The sequence below is a fragment of the Oreochromis niloticus genome, linkage group LG19 (genome assembly GCF_001858045.2).
Source record: "Oreochromis niloticus isolate F11D_XX linkage group LG19, O_niloticus_UMD_NMBU, whole genome shotgun sequence".
NCBI classification, from domain to species: Eukaryota; Metazoa; Chordata; class Actinopteri; order Cichliformes; family Cichlidae; genus Oreochromis; species Oreochromis niloticus.
The window spans coordinates 12,252,708-12,276,727 of NC_031983.2; the positions used below are offsets into that span (position 1 = coordinate 12,252,708).

Genomic DNA, 24,020 nt, shown 5'->3' on the forward strand with positions numbered 1-24,020 from the left:
AAAAGAAGGTACTTAACACTATATTTTGCATAGCAGCCTTTGAGACCGTGTTCATTGTCAAAATGTGGTTGTCTCAGAATCCCTCTCTTCTTTCTTGAGCTTCCTGTTTTAAGTGTGGTTGCTACAGAGTAGTTAAATTAAAGCTATACAAAACAGTTAATGGTTAATTCCCTAATTACTCCTATTTTAAGCATTTTACTTCCTGCCTGACCATCTGATTGTCTCAAACCTGCAGCCAACAAGAGAAACTCTGGTAACCTTGTCGCTCAGCAAACAGGCATCCGCTTATTCTAATAGTCCATATCATAGCGCTTTGTGTACATAGCATTTAACACTTTTAAAGATGAACAATTTCTGCTCTATCCTCTTATCATGGAGTCGATGCCCGTGGGTTCAGCTCAACTCGCGCTTGTCGCTGCGCGCTTCTCAAAATGACTAAAAGGCTAATCTCTTATCACAGTTCTTCATTTTCTAATACTGTTGTAATCTTCATGTCTGTATAATCACTTCTGTGTGTTTGTTTTTTTGTTTTTTACACACAATGAATTATAGCAGCTGACATTTACCGCTACAGAAACCCACTCATACTGAAAGAAACTTTCTTGTTAAATGTCAACTCTTTCTGCTTGTGCTTCTTTTATAATCAGCTATTTTTTTTTAGAATGAATTCATGCAGCGAGACGCTTACAGCACGTCTCGAAAATGTTCATGCTTCCACGAGAGCAATCGTTCCACTGCAGGCACTGAATACAGCATATAAACAATACAGTATTTAACAGTCACCTCCGCTTTATCGCCTCTCATCAGCAAAATAGTCTTGTTTCACCTATTTATACTGTATATACATACAGCCAGAGAAAAGAGAGCGTTACCTGGAATGAGTGCTTGTAATGAGTGTTCATACTGTGCTCACTGTCAGCGTCTAATAATTCACAACCATATCTTTGCCGTCGCTCCTTTAGTCATCTGCTGCACAGCCAGCAAAGGGCATTTAAACCAACATTTATCAAAGTTGTTTCTGTTTCTGTTGTTAGTAACATCTGGAAGCATGTGCGTGTTCCAGCTGTGCTCACAGCCGGTGGAAGGTGGAGGGCACAGACTGCGCACAGAATTGGAGGAGTCTCTTACTGAGGATGACGCCGGCGCAGACCAGCGCAAAGCCGCTGGCGACAGTGGACACCACAACAGCCAGGATCAGGGATGTCGGCATCGGGCCCGGTGGAGTCGGGCCTTGAGGAGCTGCTGGAGGGGTGGAGCAGAGATTGTCTGTTAGCATTTGTTAGCTGCTTAGATGCACTGTAAAATAAAATCCTAATATAAAAGTATTGTACTGTGTATTTTACAGTTTTGTTCTGTTCTTCTAGAATATCATTAAATTTACATAAATAGACTGATTTCACATTTCAAATGTAAATTAACGTAAAATCACTGTAATGTAATAAAACATAATTTTCTTGTTTTTTAAATGTATTTGTCTGTACATATGCATATTTAGATTGTTAAAATACATTCACAAATGTATCATGATTTCACAAATATTTGTAATCAGAAGGTTGCCGGTTCAAGCCCCGGCTCGGACACTCTCGGTCGTTGTGCCCTTGTTCAAGACTCTTCACCTACCCTACTGGTGATGGTGCGATATGGCAGCCTCGCCTCTGTCCCAGGGCATGCAATCCATTATTATTTAAACCAACTGTTAACTGTATATTTCTGTAATTTACGTATTATTATTCATATTGCCACATTCATTGACCTTGTTTATAGGTAATTTCATTGTTTAATCACATTAACATGTTCCTAATTTAATGTTTAAAAGCACTGGAAAAAGGCAAAATCACATGTAACATTAGGGCAACAAACTGTATTGTCATTACTGAAAATAACCGTATTTTTATGAGAAAGTTATTTTCTGTTATTTTCTGGTATTATTTTGGCGCCCCAGCTGCCGGAATATTACTGTTTTTCTAGGATTTTTTTTTTTTAACAGTGTGGGAAAGAATTGTGAGGGATTAAAAGTGTCACGTGACATTAAAACAAAACATCTGACATATCATGGCTCACAAGTAAAAGCAGAAGCGTTTGCTGGGTTTTACAGACATACTTAGAGGCCTAGAACATGTAACGTTGTCAATGTCCAGGACTTCATCATCATCATCACAGAGGCAGAGGATGAGGTGAGTGTCTGCTTCTCGTTTGCAGCTCTGCGTCTGACAGTGGCTGCAGTTCAGCTGCACCTTGATCTCACACTCACCGTGACTTTCCATTGCTAGAAAGAAGACAGGAAATAAACACAAACATCAAAAGGAAAACTATTTGTTAGAGAGTGAGGAGATCAAATCAACACACATTTAGCTCTGCAGCCTATTTGTCTTTGCCATAGAGGGAAAAGACATCTGTGGCACAGAGAAACAAGCTTTAGTATAGCAGGTTTTGGCTATAAAATGAAAGCCACACAGCTCCTTTGTTGCCCTGTAAATTCCAACTAGACCACCAAACTAAAAGGTAATCCCTAAACAAAAACTCCCACAAAATAGAGTACATAAAACTGTGATTTTTAAATGGAAGCACAATTATGACAGATTAAAGAATAAATAGATGGAGATGATCCAGAAAGTACTTTGGTCTTTCCATGACACTATAAAATCAGGCTTGTTATTGTCCTAACACATTACATGTTGTGCACAAGTAAAGTTGGTTAATTACTGTCAAGAACATCTTGTGCTTGTGATCAAATAGCTTTTTAATACATTCATACCCCCGCCTCTCTCTCCCTTTCCAAAATAAGTGGGACACTCTGTAAAATTCTGCAACTACAGCAGTTGGTCTTCTTGGTTCCCAAACTTTTACAGAGTGTTTAAAGAGTGTTAAACGATGAGATGATGCAACAAAGTGATAAACGTGTTGCTGGCCTCAAATTCAAAATGAGCACATAAAATAAAAACAAAAGGAAGACAATTTCTCAACATTTGATGTGTTGCCTTGGTACCATTTTCGGTAAATTACAGAGTTATATCCCATGGTCCTGGCTCTCCAACCGGTTATCTTGAGTTTGTGTTGGACTTATTATCCGTTTCTTTGGAATTAGAAGATTTTCATGTTCTAGTTCGTGATTAATGACTCTTGACTTTAGTATTCCTTGGTGCCCGTGAATTTTATTATTTACATTTCTTCTTCTTGGTTCTTGTTCAGTTATGTTAGCTCCCTTTTTGTGTCTAGTCTGACCTAGTCGTGTCTCTCTTTGGCCTGTCTCTGTGGTTGTCTGGTCGAGTTCCCGTAATCATCACTAATCTTTGTGTTTCGTCTGTTTGGGTCCCCATTGTGACATGGCTCGACGTCTCTTCCTTGTGTCAAGTTAACATGTCTTGGTCTAGGTCTCAGTATGTGTGTTAGTTCCTATTTTATTTTGATAGTCCATCGTCCTGTGTGCGTCATGTTCAGTTTTTCTTCCCCCGTCTTGTTCGTTAGATTCTGTTCAGCTGTGCTTCCAGGTGTGTCCACTCTCCTCTTGTGTCTATAACATCTGCATCTCCCTCTGTTCTTTGTTGTGCTCTTCCTCTTAGTGTGTGAGTTTCTGTTGGTCTCATTTGCCTCTTGTTAGTTTATCCTTATCCTGCTCTATTGTTCTTTCTGTTTACCTTGCCTCTTATCAGCTAAATAAAACTGATTTTGAGTTGATTTCTGTCTGCTGAGCCCTGCGTTCAGTCCACTCTCTGCCACATGCCTGTTCCTTTTACAGAAAAGGATTTGCCGTTGCAGTACAACCGGTTTTCTGTTTTGTTTTAAAAACATATTTTTATATTATCAGTGCATGTGTACACTACACCATCTACATATATGGTGGATAAGAAAATGACATGATGTTACACAGTGTCTGAAAATCTCCGGTGCTAAAGCTGCCTACAAAAGTCAGACAAACGTTGGTAAAAGTGTGTCCCACTGCTGCTGAAGTGTGTTGCTGGTATTAATATGTTATATTAAGTTAAATATTATATATATATATATATATATATATATAATTTGAAACTAATAAAGGATTTTAATTATTGGAAAACAATTACTGCAAATTTATGCATACAGTACAGCAGAGCTGCTTTTTTAATGTTCTTTCTATAATTAGTTTAATTGATAAACTAAATTCTGACGTAGGAAGAGCCTCATTGTTTTAATGATGCAGTTTTCTAACAGGAAGAAGAATAGGGCTTCTCCATGTGTCCTCGATTTATTAAACTCATCCTTCAATTAAAGCAAGAGATCATTTAACTACATCACAGAGAAAAATGCATTTGCCTTGAAATTTAATTATTATAATAATCTCTCTCTTTCTTTTTTCCCCCCTGATCGTGCTTTGAATGTGTTTCATGTTGCAGACCCCGACATTGTGTTTTAAAGTGGCAGGGCACACTGCATAAACAACAAAGTCTTTCACATGAGAATGGAGGCCTGTCTGTTGGCGCCGAAGGCAACAGGCTGCATGACGCTGTGAATTAGCCACTTTCCTGTTCCTCCCACTGAATAATGAGAATCAGATGGGCTGTTAGTTTCAATAAAAATAGGAAAAAAAATAAGCCCATATATTCATGAGAATGCTTGTATTCCTAAATGTTCAGATAATCTGATACAAACAGACAGAAAAGCAATTAACACACAAACACATATCTTTGCACACCTTTCTGAGGACTTGTCCTTGATATAGTGCATTCCCTAGTCTAAACTAAACCATCTCATCACGACTGATTGCCCAACCCCAACCCAAACAGCCACTTCTGCTTGTGGGATCGAGCATTTTTAGTCCTCACAAAGCTGCTGAACCCTGCATGTACTGTGGTCTCCTGGATTTGTGACCCCACAAATATAGTTCAAAGCACACTCAGACAAAAGCACACCGAGAGACATTGACTGGTTTAGCTGTTAGGAGTATTACATGATCCTGAGGATTTGTCATTTGAGATAAACATCACTGTCACAAAAACATAATGCATGGTGCTATTTTAGACCTATACACACTGAGCCTGTAGTTTGTAGCCTTACACACTAATCACACAGTAATCAGGCAATGACCTCTGTTCTCTGATGACGTTTTTGGTAAATATCTGAGCGCACGCAGAGATTTTCATTACAGAGTCTGTTTTTAATACAGTGTCGCCCGGGGGCCAAGCGAGCACAGCGAGTCGGTGTTGGTTTGGCCTTTTTCACAATGTACATAGATATTATTAAACCGTTTAACGATGAACTCATGAGAGCGGGAATTTCCTGTTACTAGCTTTTTTAAAACAAACTTTTACTTTAGCTCTGTTGTTTTCCATTCTACTTTGCTGGAGTCTTCCTCTTAACTCTAGCGTGATCACACAATTTTAAACCTATGCCAAGGTGCTACATTTATCTAAGGCTTTCAGCTGCATCTCATTGTCTTTATTAGCTGATGGAGAATGAAGCACTTGCTCTTTCTTGCTTTAGTCTATTTAGTACTTGAATAAGCACTCTAATCTGATCTTCTAGTTGTACAAAACGTTTTAGCTCAACATCCAGTTATAACCTTCTAAAAAATATTCTGTAGCATCTCAAGGTTTTCATCTGAAAATGGTATTTGCTCTTTTGCGTCCTGTATCCTCCGCTAATCTCTTAAAACCTCTCGTTATAAAGATGCAGGAGTAGGGTGCCACGCTCAGTCTCACCTGCCAGAGGCTGCAGAAAAATCTCTCCCATCGGGTGAATAAATGAAATTCCATTCTGACCATCAGCTGTGATGTCATCTGTCAATGCAGCATCGCCTCCTGTCAAAAACAAACCAATAAAAATAATAGTAATAACTTTAACTCTCTTGTCTAAACGACACTTTTCTTTTGATGTAAAATCCCTATATTGACTCTCTGAAGTGTGATTATCAAGGCAAAAAATTCCTTAATCCTAACTCAAATGTAGTTCTTAACACTGCTTGCAGCAGTGGGAAATTGTGCATGAACGTTACACTAAAAATGAAGAACAGATTGCTGGCGCAGAAATTTTCAGCAGACCGCAGTCAAAATAACCCACAATCAGCTGATACTCCTCTATGCATTCAGTCATCGAACCTCACAAAGATGTTAAAAAATTTAGTCTGGGTTGAAATAACAATATGATGACAAAATACGGTTACCTCTGTATCCTCCTCCACCTCCTCCAGCTGTGCATGCACCGCCTCCTCCTCCAAACCCTCCGAAGGTTGACCAGCTGAGCTTAGACAGCGCCAGGGGGCATGAAGATCCCCCCTCGGCACCTTCCACCAGGGATCTGCCAGCCATCAGGTGAGAACTTGAACTACCTTTCCAGCCGCCACCTCCACCTTTAAGGGAAACAAAACAAAGTCATTCACCGTTACAAGAGCTACTTTGGGAGTTTTGCGCAAGGTTGTAAAACACGGTTCCTGTGTTTGATGTTTGCTGCAGCGAAAAAACTGACCGACTGAGAACAACGAAAAAATTAGTTGCCATTTAAAATTAGTTTAATGAGGATTCATAAAATGACCCGAAGGCTTACACTGTTGCTGTAATGCGAGTGAGGCAGCTTTGATTTTAAAAGGGTACTCGAGAGATTTAGAAATTATACACAGGTCAAAGTATCCTGACTTTTAAGCCCCGGTGTGGATCAAGATCCAAAAACAGGCTTTCTGTCATAACTTTGCATCTACCAAACCCAAATCAGGTTGTATGACTGATATCTTTCGAGTACCTTTTTTCTCAGATTTGACAGGGGTCCCTAAAGAGTAACTATTTTCACACTTCATGACTACTAAATTCATGTTTTTATGTTCTGCTCAGGTTACACTGAGATTCTTTGCAGTCTGGATGTAAGCACAGACACAATCATCTACAGCCACCAACATGTGTAGTGTTGTGAGCTTGTCTCCACCCTCACAAATCAGGCCCTACTTTCGACTGGTGATTCAGCATAATTAATCAGTGGTGGAGGCAATCAGTGAGAGAGCTGCCTGTCTGTTAAGCCAGAAAGCACACTTTAAAGACAAATAAGTTCAGTCTTGTTTAGACTATAATTGAGAAGGTCAGACCACATCCAGTCCGATGTGGAGTGTATAAAATATAGAAACGAGGGAGAAATTTTAGCACAGGGCTTTTGATTTTTCCGACAGTTTTTTGTTCTGTTGTTGTGTTTCTTTGTTTCCATTCACAGGCAGGGTGGGTGGACAAAGGGTCAAGAGTAAAGCGTCAGCTATTCGGTCACCATTAAAATGTTAAAACTGAAAGGAGATTTTCCGCCCATCCACTTGGAGACTGATGTCAGATACAGCAACAATGTAGCTATACTGCAGCTTTGTTTTTGGCATGAATTTAACCTTTGAATGCACCAAAGTGGACTGATGAATAGAGAGACACCTCGCAATGAATAATAAGAGTTAACGGGTTCAACCATCAGTCGATCAACAGCTCTAATCTACAATGACGGGCAGATATAAGCAGGTTTCATATAAACAACATATCAAAGGCAGACAAGCTTCACTGAAAGATGTTCCTCTGCCCTTCAGAGGTCTTTGATCAGTGATAATATACTGTATATGTACGGCTTGTCTCATGTGGTGGCAGGATGACCACTTTAAACATCAGCACACATGCAAACGCGCAGTTCACACACAAGCGCGCGTAAACAGAAAGACCTCATCTGTTCAGTACTTCGAGCTACAAACTTGCTCTGACACGCAGATCTTCATCTAAACAGTCTCTCAGAGGTTTCAATAAGATGAGTTGATAAACGGTTCTCGTTGAGACTCGGCTGGTCAGAAGGGATTTACTGAGAATGTTCCAGAGGAAGAAGTGAATTCCAGATACATCCCATTATCCACAGGCCAAACACATGCATGCCAACCTGCGCCACCCTGTGTGTGTGAGAATACAGAACAAACCAATCCTCTCATATCTCCAGCTACCTTTTGGACAAACGAAATGCGTGCTTCGGTATCAGACGACTCTGAATTCAGTCAGAACAACGTCTTCTCATCCAAAGTTTATAGCACATTCTTTATAAGAAAATTAAACTTTTCTTTGAACATAAAGTGTAGAGGGTAATTTGTAACCAAAACGAAAAAATACCCACAATTGCAGCTTTTACAGTTAGGTAAGAAAGTATCTGGACAATGAAACAATTTTTGTAATTTTGCTTTTGTACACCTCCACAGTGGATTCTGAATCAAACAATCAAGATGTAATTGAAGTGCAGACTTTCAGCTTTAAATGAAGGGGTTTAACAAAAGTGCTGCATTGACTAGGAAAACATAAAAGGACAAACTAAGACAAGTTTACGTATGAGGACTGTTTTCAACACTCAGGAAGTTCCTTTCCTTTTGCACACTTACAAAAGACATGTTATTGCCCCAAAAATGTATGGATCCAACTTTATATTAAATTGCATGCACCGTTTTCTGTAATAAATTTTTTGTGTGTGCTGCTGAGTATTAAAACATGCAATGCAACAACCAATAGCATTCCATCTAAATAATTTTATTGAATCTAGTTTTTAATAGGGAAAAATGCCAGGAACACTGATTCTGGAAAGCTGTTGTTTTCATTCTTTTAAATAATTGAATAGAAGATTTAATACTGTGGGCACAATAAAAATAACTTCATTTTCCTCAGTTATGCAAGGGTGGACCGAGTCATCTTAAAGTCAGACATCTCAAGATTTGAACACATCAAAGTGAAGTTATTTAGTGATGAGTGACCTTTGTGGCCTGTATTGGACAAAGAAGCAGCCCTTATTCATTTATTTTTTGCTAGGAAAATAACAAAATATCTGTAGTTATTCATTAGAAACACATTATAGAGCAAAGAGTTTGTACAATTCTAATGAGTTTGAAGGCAAATGTTTGGTACGACCACCTTTATTGGGCTGCTTTCTTGTCATTTCCCTGGGCTCCTTGAAGGACATTCAAAGCTCTTCTTTGGATGTTGGATGCCTTTTGTTGCATTCACTGTCAAGATGAGCCCACACTGCTTCAATAATGTTGAGGTCTCAGCTCTGGGCGGGCGAATCCATCACTGATAGTCATCGATTGTGTTTTTCTACCCCGGTATGCTTTTACTGAATTTGCAGGGTATTTGGGATCAATGTCATGTTAAAAAATGAAGCCACTGCCAATCAGATGCTTTCCAGATGGTATTGGATGATCAAGATCTGATGGTACTTTCCTATGTTTGTAATTCTGCCAAAACCTCCACTGTGTTTCACAGATGGCTGTAGAAAGTTAATGTTGTACCTCACTCAATGGTTCGAGCCAAAAATGTAAAATTTGGATTCATTTTTCCATTTGACGTTTTGCCATTGATTTTCAGTCCAGTTCTTGTGTAATGTCGCATACCTCAGCTGTTTCTTCTCCATCTTTCCCTTCCTTAAGAATGGCTTCTTGATAGCCAGCCTTCCACTGAGACCATTTCTGATGAGCCTTCAGTGAATGGTAGATGACTCAACAGAAGGGTGTTTTTGGCATTTTTTATAGATTCAGCTAAAATAGCAGAAAAAATTCAGAGTTTTTGCAACAGGACGCTAGCAACAATGAGCTTATACTACCTGCTGCACCAGTTCGGCCGTTGCTACTGGGAGCTTCGGTGCTGTTTTCATACTGCTCCAGTGGTATGTTGTCCAGACTGGACTCTGGGTCCTCCAGGTAGGCATTTCCTCCTCCACCAGCTGCGATCAGCAAGGGAACCAGCTCTCCACCCTCCTTCTGAAAAGACCACGCATGAGTAAATCTTTCAATTTCATTTATTTAAATGATGATGAACACTTTATATAAGCTACACAACAACTTTAGAAGTCCTGATGGTACAATAGATAAGAGCGATCATAAAAGAAGTGAACTAAAGTTCCATGCTGCATGCAGATATAATCTATATTTAAATCTATGGATTAAAGAATGAAACACTGCTGAATCATTTCAAATGCTTATGTGCCACAGTGCTGTATCTTAACAATGCTATGCACACAAACCCAGAGAAAATGCACACGCTTCAGAAACAACTCAAAGTGTCTTCTGCTACCTTAAAGACGTACGTTGCTCCCCCTCCTCCGCCTCCTCCTCCAGCCCACTCTACACCAGCCTGCAGCTTGAGGTTGTCTTCAATCACAGATGACTCTCCGAGGCAGATCTTTTGGGTGTGAGGATTTCTCTAAAACATGTGGAAGATGGAAAATCAAGCTCCACAAGATTTAAAAAAAAAAGAAAAAGAAAAAGTTGCAGAAACATGAACCTGGCATTGAAAAAGGAAAATCAGAATTTAGGTCGCCGTCTCGTCTCTCCTCTCTAAGACATCCCACTGGGAAATCGCGCACATCAACAAATCCTTCCAGCTTGCTCTCACCCTCACTATACTCACCCCTGGGCATGCGTCCTCTCCCTGGTGTCCCACCAAGATGTAAAGCATATCTCCTTTTTCCAGAGGAAAGATGGCAGAAATAAAGACCCCATGGTTGCGTTTGTTGTGGTTTTTGGCTCCTTTTCCTCCTGCAGCCCCATAAGCAGAGATCCTGAGGGGGGATCATTGCAACAGAAGGAGATTTAATCCTTGATCTTAAATGACGTGCTTTTAGGCTTAGCCACGCACTATATACCATAATGGATAACAAAAACCACATTACACTTGAGCAAATGGCTGCAGATGTCTGTCGTAAAATGTGGATTATGAAATAGTTAACAGTGGTCCTAATAAGATTCCTTATTACAAACTCACATCGTGTTAATGTGGCTAGGAATTACATGTGTGTATAATTTAACTTTCTACAAATCCGGCCATTAATCCAGCTACTTTTGCCTCATCTCATGCCGTAATCGTGATAATGAGGTTGTTTGGCTGGCCGTGCAAAGACAATAGAAGCGCTTGAGGTTTTTTATCTGGCAATGCAACAACCAGTAAAAGTGAACAAGGCCAAAATAATTTAACACAGAACACAAAATCACACCTCTAAACTGACACCCAGCTCTCTAAATCACACGAGGAGCCATTTGAATAAATGCTGCCTTTTCGGTGGCTGAGCCCCTAAAAACAACTCAAGTATGAATGATATCTGGAGTTAGACTTCCAAAATCCTCTCTTACAGCAATGGCTGTTTTACAAAACAAGAAAGGATTTTCTTTTTGTTTTTGTTAATGTTAACAAATCCCCTGAAAAGATTTAAACCGGTAGTGCATTTTTGATGCTTTATGATTTCCCTGCAGCACCTGTGCCTCCACATCCCAGGCGCTTTCATCTTCAAAACAAATAAATATAGAGCTTCATTTTTCTGTTGTTTCTAACACACATTCGTGACTGGAAATACCAAGACACATGCAAAACGTCTGCCTTGGTGCACCGGCCACAGAATTTAAAGATGCAGAAACCTAACTTCCCTTTTTTTTAAAGGGCAAGAGAAACATGACAGAAGGCTGCTGAGGTGGTGGTAGAGTAAGTCACAAGCTTGTCCGCTGAAGACTTTGTGTTTTTCTCTTTTCTTTAAGCGTTCAATATTTTTAGCGATGGATTTGCTGCACTTAGGAGTACTTACACTAGTGTGTGCAGAACTGAATCAAAAATAAGCTCCGGTGCTCGAGTTTGCAATAACACAAATGTCAATCCTGCAGCTCGCTGATGTAGTCATTTTGGATAACAATCTTTCTCCACTGAGCAGAGTTATGAAGTTCTACGGAGCTGTTAGTGAGATAAAATCAAAGCAGGCTTTTCAGAGGATTTGTGGACAACAGCGAAAATGGAAAAAATACAACCAAAGGCCGCTATTTACAAAAAGCTGTACATGTTCCCTGGCTCGGTATCACCGACCACTTACAGGTATCTGTTAGTAGCAGGCACCTTCCACATCTGAACTCCTTTCAAGTGTCCCTCCTTCCCCACAGTAACATTGATATTTTTGTTCCTGTAAGTGCTGTCACACTGGGCTTGGGTTGGGCCCTGTGGTCCACTGGCACCGCATGATGTAAACCACCAAGTCATCAGAGAAACCTCTATAAAAGGCAAAATAAAGGGGGGAAAATACTGCTTTTAGTTGTTTAATAAGCTGCGAAAACTACGACCATTTTCACATTTTGATGTGGAGGGGAAAAAAGCACCGAAAGCATGAAAATCAGTAAACAGCTGACATAAGATACACAGTGAAAAACAGACGCATACATATGGCACATATGTATGTGTCTGTGTATGTACAAGAGTCACAGGTAATTGCATTAAGGAGCTGGCATGTGATTGCCGAACACAGGCTGGATTAAAAGCTTCTGGTTAGCTGTGATGAGTGAACAATTGACCACCTGGTGTGCAAATTGTGCAAACAGAATGGATTAAAGATGACACAGTAGACTGGGACGCTTCAGAAATTCACACGCTACACAAGATAACTGCTGGAGCTGCGCACTACCTGAGGCCGAAGGCTCCGGAAGGGGGCTTAAGAAATCTTCAAAGTCGGTCGCGGGCAGCAGAAAGTTGAGATCTGATGGAGGGGAGGGGAAGCCAGAGTAAAGGTAAAGGCAGGGGGAGAAAAAAAGAGAGAGGAGTCACAGTCACTCATCTGGATTTCACCTGATTATGAACTATATTTAGAATGAAAGTGGCACAGATTTCCTGAGAGCAGGGCTACATCATGAAAACCTTTCTATCTTGGCAGTGTTTACCTACTGTGGAGACAGACACGGGGATTTTTGTCCGTTTATTGGTGGTAAAGGTTGTACGCTCCTCATTGCCAAGCCCTTAGGCAACAAGAGCCGTCAAGGTCTTAAAACCCTCTCGAACACAACAAGATTTCTTTCTAAAATTACTCTAGAAACCTGATTTAACCCCGATGTCAGAAAATGTTCCGTCCTCGCCCAACTGGAGAAGCGCAACAGACATGCACAACTGCGCCTCCCTGGAGGCTTCAAACCATATTTCCCCCAAATCATGCCGAAACAAAAACAGACCTTTTCATGTCTTTGTTACTAGCGTAGTACCATAGTGGCTTGTAAAAGTCTGCTCTCTACTTTGAGAATTAAAAGCTGAAGTGCAACAACACGGGAGCAGGAATGTTGGCACACACTGCTGTCGTACTGCGGCGCTACATTTGCAGCAAATCATTAAACGTCGGTTACCCACATGTCTCAACCAATCAACTAAACGGGGTATCAAACGAATAGCTGAGGACCGCTGTGGTGCTGAACAAAACACAGCAGTTGGGGAGGTCTCCCTGTGCTCCTCCCCAGCTCAGCCGCAGTTTGATTTCATAAAGTGCACAGATCATTATGAAAGCAAAGACTAAATACGCGGTAAAGCAAGACAAATGTGTGTTTTAGCCCTTGAGAACTTTTAAAAAAATCTGTATTGGCTTTACTTAATGGTTGTGTGATCTTAGCTTACCTGAATGGAAGCAGGCTGCTCCAAGTGCAATGTCATCTAGAGCAACGTCAGCATTGGAGCCTTGTCCCCACACAGCTGTCACTTTAACACGAAACCTGGAGCAATCAGAGAATTACCGTTGTCTTTTCTTATGAGAAAGCAGCAGGAGTTCAGTCCCAGTGAGTGTACTTAAACTCTTCAGAGTAAAGTAGGAGTGAATCTCCTTTATTGTGAGCACTAAATCTGATTACACATTCTTTAGATGAAAGGAGCAATTTCCCTTTTCTTATCACTGACCTAAAGCATGTACTCATCCCTGAGCTCCACTATCACTGACAGGGGAAAACAAAGGAAAAAATGAAACTTTATGGAGCTCCAGGGAGAAAGAGGTGAGTAAACCTCAAAGACACATCATCCCTTTAAACCACGAGAGATCAGGCTTTATTCTTTCATTCCTCCCCGTTTGTTTTTCCTCTTATGTACCCGTGATGAAGGTCAGTCAGTTCCAGGGCAACCGGTTCCCAGTTATCTTCGGCTTGACCATTCCTCTCCCAGACCGGTACCGCGGAGACGGTCCCGTTTTCCTCTATAGCCACTTGCAACGAGCCATTAAAATGACCACGCAGGTACAGAGAGAAACGCATCTACACAAACAGAGAGGCGGATCATTAAGATTCTTGGTGAGATATTTAATATGATTTGAGCCGAGGAGAACTCCCCCACACAGACAAGACAACCAAACATGCTTAAATTAAATAATTCAACTACTACGTCAGGCGAGTAACTGACCTGGCAAGCAACAGAAGAGACTGGACGAGGGAATGCAGAGCTCTGAATGGATGCTTCTTTAAGTGAATTACTCTCTCTGACTGGGAGAAACAAGAAGTGCCCTAGGGGAAGACAATAAATGTGACACATTTACCAGGTTATGTGATTTAGCTAGTTAGTTAGTTAGTTAGATTTTTGAGCCAAACCCACATCAATCTTTCTTATTGATCAACATAAACCAGCAGCTTATAAAAGTAATGACTTTTATGGAGACGATGACCATAGATGCGAGGTAGATAAAGTACTTAAAGCTGAAAGAATAAAGTGCTGTATGAATGAGTGGTTACAATGTGACTTGTAGTCTAAAGCGCATTGAGGTTAACAGAGCTGCAATGCTCTGCTAGACTCAATGAATGCTGGACACTTGTGTGTAAATCAAGTTGCTTGCTAAATGGCTTGTGTACAGCCACAAGATGGTCAGCTGACATTTCAGTCAACCTCTAAATGTTTGCTATAGAGCATATTAACTACCAGTTACAATTACATCTTTTATTTCAAGGCAGTATTGCCTGCTGGCAATCCTGCTTTCATCCTCTTTCGACATGCAAAAAAACCTCACGTGCAGTGTTTTACATTTGCCTGACAAACGAAAGCTCCACAGTTCAATCCTGGGAAGAAACTTACACCCCTTGGGGTTGCTTCAAGGGCATCCAGGGTAAAAATGTTGCCAAATCAAATATGTGGCACTACCTGCTGTGGCAAGCCCTCGTGAATAAGGACGTAGCACCTGTCAGGTCTTTCTGACAAGCGCTACATATGCTTTAGTTACATTGCTAACTAGAAATTACCTGACAATGCTTCTCAGTCAATGCAGAAATAGCGGTTTTATTGTTTTTACGTCCTGAACCTCAAAACAAGCATTCTCGTCATTGGCTGTGTATTAAAAAAGATTAAATGAAAAAATCCTGTTTGCAACAAAGGATAATTAAGAAGTTTTGACACAAGGAAATGTGAGCTTCAAAAACAAATGAGGGTATTTTCCCATCACTCCACACCGCAATAATTCATCGGAGCTGGAGGAGATTCACCAGAGGAACAGTAATTAAATTAGGGCATAATTCACATGTGTTGTGCACACACACGCACACACATTCACACACACACATGCAAACACAAACCTTGTGTGTGCTGCAGAGCGAAACCCTGCATGTCTTTTCTCTTCATAAGCTCATCTCCTGCAACTCTCCTCCAGCCCGAGTGCTGGTTGGACATAGACCAACCACATGAATCCCCGTCAAACGAACAGTATGAGCCAAAGGGGAGAGCATCTGGGAAGGAAGCAGATTATCATCATACTTCAAAAAGACAGAAACCACAGCTGCTAAAAAGTCCATCTCCTACCCCGGATTCCTCGTCTTTCAGACGAGAATTATATTTTGAAAGAAATCATCCGAGCACAAATTATACGGAGGATGTTTTTCTTCACGCGAGAGTCGTGTGTGTGTGTGTTTTCTTCTGTCACTCTCCACACTTTGCACTATACGAGTACTGCGACACATTTCAGATCAGAGCACTGTGATTACTCCCAGACCTTTCAGGATGAGTTTTTTTCAGTTTCACCTTCAAAGTGAAAATGTTGTCCAACAACTCCAAAACATAGTGACTCTTATCAGTTTTGGGGGCTTGCAAATACTTCGCTGGGTCAACATATAATGCTCAAAAAAATTACAGGAACATTTTGAGAAGATGCCACATTGTTTGAAATGAAAATTATCATCTTACAGAGGGTTGAAATCACAGAAACGCTGAAAATCTAAATTAAAAATGATGCAGCAGGCTTGTCCATTTTGCTTGTGTCCATGCCTGACATCGTAATGAGACGACTCATGGTGTCCTGGGGGATCTCCCATCAGATCTGGACCACGGCATCACTGAGTTGCTGGAACAGTCTGAGGTGCACCATGAACTAGTAGGAATCCACTGCAACAGCACAGGATCTGACAGAAGGTGCTGTTGCCCAACCTGTCTGATGTCTGTGTCTCCCTCCATGGATACGTTTCCCCAAACCATCACTGACCCACCACCAAACTGTCGTGCTGAATGATGTTAAAGGCAGCTTAATGTTCTCCACAGGTCAACCTGCTTCCATCTATGAAAAGCACAGGGCAGCAGTGGCCTTCAGGCCCCCCTCATGAAGTCGGTTTCTGATTGTTTGGTCAGAAGCATTCACACCAATAATCTTCTGGAAGTTATTTTGTAGCTCTGGCAGAGCTCATCCTGTTCTTTCTTACATAAAAGAGCAGATACTGGTTGTCCTGGTGGATTAAAGTCTTTGTATGACCCCCTCCAGCTCTCCTAGAGTAACTGTCTGTCTCCTGGGATTCCTTAATGCTCTTGAGCCTGTACTGGGAAATACCCTACCTGTGCAACCTCTATAGGGTCCAGCTATCGCCTGATAGTAACTGACTATTGTTCTTGATGCAGACGGGAGATCGGTGTAATTCTTCTCCTCTCACTCTACGCATGCATTTAATTGTGAAAGAAGCCAGAATATAGAGAGAGCTGTTTCCAGTTTTTGTGCTAAAATAGACAAATAATGTCAGCTACCTCTCTATAGAACCCACAGAGATTAGATTGATACCAATGTTTGCATATGAAAGTGGTTAAGATACCCGTGTGCTCGTTGAAGAAATTACATCTCCGCTGCGGCCTTTCCCCTCAGCGTTTCACAGCTCAAGTGCTCTAAATAACCCTGACTATATCGATTTTACTGACTGAAGCGTTTTGCCTTTTCAGTGTCGTGGAGAGTTTTTTCTTTGCACACAGTGATTGATGTTATAAAAAAGAGAAAGAGGTAACTCGTTAGATTGTGATGTGACAGGAACCGAAAGGTAATGACTGATGCTTTTATGTGCATGTTTTTTTCAATAGGATAATAAATCTGCAAGGGGTTTATCATATTATCTGAAATCTTTGATGTAGATAGAGAAGAGAGCTTTGAAAAGAGAGCAGCCAATTGAATTCCTGACACTACATTTTACTGCTAATTAGGAAAAAACACACTAGGCGGTGAAAACGTTTTAATGCAAATTATCCGAGGACGAGAATCTGCACTCAGGTTTCAGACTTTAAACACTCCACATAATACTTATTCTCTACACTTTAAATTTATTGTGTAAAGGCCCTTGGCATGGAATAATCTTGTGCCTTTGGTGAAAGGATTAACAATTTATCATGGACTTAAATTTTATACAGCTAATGCAAATGGATTACAGCTTGCCAATAGCTCGCTGACTGCTTCAGGACTGCGCTACAGTACGCTGGCCTCATATAACTCCCGATGTGCACAAACTGAAGCAGTCACACGTGTTTTCCTGCTCATAATGCTATCGCTCTAAGAATCGGTCAGATGGTGCAGACGAAATCGAATCAAATACATAATCATAAAACCTCTGCTGCACTCTGTGGGATTTTATTAAAACAAAAAACAAAAAAAACAAAAATCTCACCACAGATGAAGCCCTCGTCCTCTCCATAAGGACAGTCCGTGTGGAAGTTACACACTTGGCTTGTGTCGATGCAGTCTCCTGAGTGGTTGCAGTGGAAAGATTCCTCACAAATGGGATTCATTTCACCGAAATGGTGTTCTGCAATGGAGACAACCACACAACAACTGTAACAACGTACAAAGCAGATTTAGAGGCCCGGTGAGTTAGGATGAGCGACGAGGCAGCTTTTACAGGAAGGTCGGTCGATTCTGCGGAGGGAATTTTCTTGATTCGCTGCTCTCTATACCGTAGAGACTTGAAAAATGTGAAACCACTGAGAAAAAAGGTTCAAGAAATCTGCAAAACAGACCAGGCATCTTTTGCCTGTTTGCAAATTGACTGCAAATCATGAGCTTTTTAATTTTCCTGACACCAGAGCATTTTTGTGTGCTGACATTCACTTGCAAAACATGCATGAATCAGTTTTCATAAGCAACCTTAACTGTAATCTGTAGATTACAGCTCCTGTAGCAGCTGTGGAAACGTTAAAACTCCAGTATGCGCTATGTGAAAGTACCTCAGGTTTAAAAAAAAAAGGAAAAAAAAAAACTGGTTCCTTTTATCTGGTCTGAGTGGTTGTAGGTGCTTATCACAGGAAATGACCATTACAGCATCTGGTTTGAAAGCTCTTAACGACCCGATAAACTCACCTGATTCGCAGTTTATGAACTCCAGAGAGTCCAGAGCCACAGTGGCTTCTCTCTCACACGAAGTGTAGAGCAGGGTCACATGAAACGGTCCGGCCATCCAGCCAATCGGAACCCCAAAAATCTGCCACTCAGCCCTGCATTAAGCAATCACACAGAAACAAAATCAAACGAATTTCTCACATAAGCAGCAGCCCTGGGCCTTGTACTATGAAGCAAGCTCAACATACCCGGGGTATCTCTCCAATATCTGGATTCACTTGCCCTTGCATCAGCAATTTGGGTAGCGTCAGCAAACCCTGTGTTTCCCCTCTGGGTTCACATGAAAGTGGTAGCACTGGCAGCAGCCAATACGTATACTGGCAGCAGAGGGGCTGATTTTACAAAGGATCCAGAAAGTATAAGATTACAAGAATTTAAAGAGGTTGGACTCATAATACAGACCGACGCTCATCAGGAAAACGCAAAGACATCAGTCCCTCTAACTTTCAACGTGCAGAGGTTTAAGGAGTGGTGGCATGATTTAGGTGATTAATTTATACCTGCTAATCTCTAATTTGGAGCATAACCTGTAAGTCACCATGGTTCATTTCTTACCCCAGGAAGAAATGAACCACCTTCATAGTACAAAATGTCAGCTCACCAGTACAAACAAACAAACATAAAAAAATTTGGCAGTTTTGTGGAAAAATATGAATTACTGACAGATAGTCAGTATGGGTTCAGAAGCAACAGATCAACAGCTTTGGCACTGATAGATTTAATGGAAAAGATAACGGAATGTATGGATAATAAGAGGTATGCACTCGGCATTTTCTTAGATCTAAAGAAGGCGTTTGATACTGTTAATCATGAAATTCTATTAAAAAAACTGGAAAAGTACGGGTTTAGGGGAGTGGTTTTGGAATGGTTAAAAAGCTATGTAGGGAATAGGCAACAATATGTACAAATAAATGAATATAAATCTAATTTGATGGATATAGCTTGTGGAGTACCTCAAGGTTCAGTACGGGATCGAAAAATGTTTATTATGTACTTAAATGATATCTGCAGAGTATCGGAGATTTTAAAGTTTGTAATATTTGCAGATGACACAAATATACTGTGTTCAGGTGTGGAATTGCCACAGGTTTTGGAGATGATCACACAGGAATTAACGATATTAAAGAAGTGGTTTGATATAAATAAATTATCAGTGAATCTAGATAAAACCAAATTTATGTTGTTTGGAAACCAAAAGAAAAACAAAGTAGAAATATGTGTTGACAATGTATATTTAGAAAGAGTAAATGAAATAAAATTTCTTGGGGTGATCATTGACCACAAGCTCTGTTGGAAGCCACACATTACTTATGTTCGGGGGAAACTGGCACGGGGCATTGCCGTCCTGGGGAAAGCAAAGCATATGTTGGATCAGAAAGCACTGCACAGTTTATACTGTGCTTTACTACTGCCGTATATGAGCTACTGTGTAGAGGTCTGGGGAAACACATACAAAAGTAACACACAAACAATAACTATAATACAGAAAAGGGCCATTAGATTAATAAATAATGTGGGGTACAGGGACCATACAAATGCACTCTTTGTCAAAATGCAACTAATTAAATTCCAAGACTTGGTGAAGCTTAAAACAGCACAAATAATGTATAAAGTAAGAAGTAAATTGCTTCCAAAAGAAATCTGTAAATTGTTCATAGAAAGAGAAGGTGGGTATAACTTAAGAGGGAAATGGAATTTAAAAATACAAAGTGCTAGAACAACTTTAAGAACTATGTCTATCTCAATTGCAGGAGTTATGGAACAGTCTAACAGAAGAAATAAAAGAAAGTAAAAACATAAACCAGTTTAAAGTAAAATATAAAAACCAAATTTTAAATAAGTATAAGAATGAAGGAAACGGGGTTAACCCAGGACGGTAATGTTGCTGGTAATGGTGTTGTGGTTCTCTTTTGGTGTTTTTGGTTTGTTTGTTTTTCCAAAACTTGTGAATATGCAAATATAGACATTCTGTATTTTTTATATGAAAGAAACTATACTGTGGTGGGGCTTGCCAATTTCTTGTTTTTGATTTATGTATGTTTTGTTTTTGTTTTGCTTTACTTTTGTTTCATATGTTGTTTGTTTAATTTAAGACTAAAAGAAAATTAAATGAATGAGAGGTAAAACTTGAGGGGGTAGGGACAAATAAGTAAATACTTCTGCCTACTCCTTTTCAAACAAATAATGGAATGATATTTGGAAATGATTGTGAAGACACATGTTTGAAATAAAAATGAACTGAACTACATGTGTTATCCATCTGCAGTGATTTGTAATGATGGGAGAACAGCGCAGGTAACAGACTGCATTCATAGCTAGTGGTGGTCTTGCTGTGACCTGCCTCCAGCGTGCTCTACTCAGACATCATCTTCGCCTAAACCAAAAAGACTCTTTCCATTAGTGAGGTGAAAACTGTTTCCTGCTGTGTGCTACATTTGAAGACAACTACGGACCACGTCCTGACTTGACTGTGTGAAAACAGCTACATGTGTATCTTTTTTTTAACTCTAATTTTTGGCTTGTATAGTTACATTAAAAAGAAGTGCATTAAAATTAAAAAAAGTAAAGGTTAAAACAAGAGTATCTTCTCTTTCTTCCCTTCTTAATGCAACATTACCGCCAAGATGATTTATTTTGTATAAAAGCCTGCACTGCAGTCTCTACAGTCAAGTTAGCATTTGTTATATATGTTCTGCTAAAGCCCTCTGCATTCTCTGAAATGAAGAACCTTTGTAATGTATGCAAACTGAAGTTGAATATTAAAACCCTCCACCTGCACCCTCTTCTCATTTCTCACCATAGTGTTTTACCAAATAATGTTTGACTTCTTCCATCTCTCATTTATTGGCACATTTCCACCACTGCTGCCATTATCAGGCATGTAAACCACACTCCTCCATGAGCATGTGTTCCATGTAACAAAAGTACCAAACATGTCGCTATTATTCAGCATAATCCATCTGTCACCTTGTCATAAGTCCAACCTGATTGTGTTTTCACAAAGCTGGCCCACAGCTGTGTGATTATAGGTGGCGTAATAAAGCAAAGCAAATCCTGCTACCTGGGATATGTGACAGCACCCAAGAATTACCTCACACGTCACAAATCCTGCTCTCCATTTCTAAAAATATGTCCATGCTACATAGCTCCAACTGCGCAACCCTATCGTATATGCAAGCTGTGACTGTAAAGACCATTTTCACCATGAAAGCTGTTTAGAGATTAGTGCCCAGAAATTATGTTTGACCATTGAAACTTTTGCCTCTGCAGTGCTGCCTGATCTCCTCTGGTGTGTCAAAACAGTGATCCCTCATCTATGTTTTCATTCTGAGACAGTAGGAGGTGGTGAGCAAAGTTTGTACTGATGTGATCAGAAGAAGTCGCAATGTTTCCAACAGACACGGTGGCAAATGGTGCATTACAGTTCTCTTCCTCGGGGCATTAAGTAAGATGCTGCGTCGACAAGTCTAACTCCTTTTAACGCATTCACACATCCTGGTCACCAGTTTGCGCCTCACACAATGCACAACCTTCAATCTTGGAAACTTTGGACTACGTCAAGTTCTCATCACGAGGATTGTTTCTCCACACGAAATCCAGGTCTGCACACGTTCAAGGTGGATAGGAAAATCACAGACCGCACACTGCGAGTGATTAAAAATGGCAGCAGCGATCAAAGTGTTTTTGAAAGCGAGATTAGCCAAATTCTAAGTGGTATGGGTTTTTTTTTTTTTTGCTTATTTGTCTGTCCCATGTACACAAAACCTTTTGACAACACCTCATACAGCCAAATGTCAACTCCTGTGACCATTCAGTCTCTATTTTTGCACTTAACAAAATTGCGCCATATGTCAATACGCATGACATCCCACACAACACACACTGAACTACTTCACTGAAAGATGAAGCCTGCTGGATGGTAACTGCGCTTTAAATGAAGAGTGTGTCCAGACATTGTATCTGCAGATTTTGTTGGATGAATAGCCAGCTTAATAAATAAAGTCACTGTGTGTGTGTGAGTGTATGTGTGTGTGTGTGTGCTTGTGACTCATAATGGAATTGCACAGTCCATTACTGCACAGCCACTAACAAACCCAATGTACAAACTTATTGCATATGCCAATCCATCCCTCCTCTGTCCTAACCAATTATATGTAACTTCATTTCCAGCCTGCTTCTGGACTCAGGAATGCTTTTAGCTGTTCTAAAGATAGTTGTGCTTCAGCATTAGATCAATAGGAAATATCTGTCCGTGTTTCCCAAACAACACGCTGTCACAATTCTACAGTTTGCCTTACATGGTAGGCAGGAAACATTTTTCTTACATAACTTTAGTAAGACAGAAGTGCGCCTTCTGTTTTTTTTTCAGTGAAGAGGACTGGTTGTGCTGCACAATAACAAAAAAACCCATCTAAGTGAAAGAGCCGTGTAGGTGAATGTGTTCGCTGACCTGCGGTCGTCTCGTCCCCTGTGGTGCAGCATCTCCGAGTGAACGTCTGAATCTGGTTGAGCAGGCTTGATCAGCAGCGTGAGGTTCCCCACCACGGGGCCGGCCTCATACACAGCCACCTGAAGCAGGCAGTCCATGCTGCTTTTTGGCAATACTGGGCTCGTTACGTGGTATTCACATTTCCCAGAGGCCTCATCTTCAGGTGACGGGGTTAAAAGAAGGAAGTGTCCTAAGGTAATAAAACAAAGTGGAAAATTCATGGTTGACTATTTTATAGCAGCCTCATAACACTGTCGCTGTAAATCATCTGGCAAATGCTTTAGCATTATGACAAATTTTGGATTTGGATATATTTGGATATATGAAGCACAGAGTGAAAGAAAATGTCAAGTGAGAAGCAACGCTTTCACACAAAAGCTCAAAGACTCTTCTAAACATATTTGACAGAAGAAAGAGGAACACTGTGTATCAGAGCACAATGATTTAGCTGCTCCTCTGTGAGTCTCTGCACTCTTACCATCAGACCTTCCCTCTGAGTTGTCAGTTGCAGGCATCATCCCAGCCTTTGTACTCTGTGGTTGCTGTGGCGACACCAATAACCAGTCACTTCGGCTGCTGTTCGATAAAGTCCAGAGACACGGTGACTCAAAATCACAGGAGGGAACTGCAACACATGAAATAACAAAGATGAAAACTCCATTTTTTAAAAAAAAAGAGTACATCACAATAAATGGCAGTGGTTGATGTAGCTGAAGAGTGGTATTGTAAGTCTTGCGTTCACAGTGCACACGATTATGCAGATTATTTGTTTGACTTATAGGTTTTTTAAAATGGTTTTGTCTGAATATGTGTAATTACTGTATCGTTTTAAAAATGCACTGATTTGATTACAGCTCCAAGCTAACAAATATACTGAAATATACACATAAAATATGTCTTAATGGCATTTTCTTTCCACTAGTCTGAAATAGCCCAAAATCTAAGAACTGAAAAAGTGTATATTTCTCACGTTATCTTTATCCCACTATGTATAAAATCTTGAAACAAGCTGATTATGTATTAAAGAAAAAAACAACTTGTCCGCAAAACTTCACAGTGAATAAACAGCATCTGTGATTTCACAAATAAAGCCTCCAAACTCATTTATATGAATGCCGGAGTGGGAATGAGTAAAACCGTATGTTATTTTAGTTTTTTTTTGTTGTTGGAAGGATTGGGGTGGCGGTGGCTG

General features: G+C 40.3%; 1 protein-coding gene across 2 annotated transcripts in view; it reads right to left on the reverse strand.

Moving 5' to 3' along the window:
* The window catches only part of ltk (leukocyte receptor tyrosine kinase), a 60,965-nt gene that overhangs the window by 12,047 nt on the left and 24,898 nt on the right, over positions 1-24,020 (reverse strand). Inside the window, exons 3-19 of one of the 2 annotated variants that reach the window (XM_005477065.4) lie at positions 23,307-23,453; positions 22,790-23,018; positions 18,301-18,434; positions 17,612-17,749; positions 15,281-15,430; positions 14,124-14,224; positions 13,818-13,978; positions 13,356-13,450; positions 12,385-12,456; positions 11,803-11,977; positions 10,359-10,509; positions 10,023-10,151; positions 9,553-9,709; positions 6,134-6,319; positions 5,673-5,771; positions 2,102-2,266; positions 1,129-1,239 (exon numbers count right to left, since the gene is read on the reverse strand). In XM_005477065.4, coding sequence (XP_005477122.1) covers positions 1,129-1,239; positions 2,102-2,266; positions 5,673-5,771; positions 6,134-6,319; positions 9,553-9,709; positions 10,023-10,151; positions 10,359-10,509; positions 11,803-11,977; positions 12,385-12,456; positions 13,356-13,450; positions 13,818-13,978; positions 14,124-14,224; positions 15,281-15,430; positions 17,612-17,749; positions 18,301-18,434; positions 22,790-23,018; positions 23,307-23,453 — 2,400 coding nt within the window. Of the gene's footprint in view, positions 1-1,128; positions 1,243-2,101; positions 2,267-5,672; positions 5,772-6,133; positions 6,320-9,552; positions 9,710-10,022; positions 10,152-10,358; positions 10,510-11,802; positions 11,978-12,384; positions 12,457-13,355; positions 13,451-13,817; positions 13,979-14,123; positions 14,225-15,280; positions 15,431-17,611; positions 17,750-18,300; positions 18,435-22,789; positions 23,019-23,306; positions 23,454-24,020 lie in introns of both variants that reach the window. The other variant, XM_005477064.4, reaches the window with a different exon arrangement.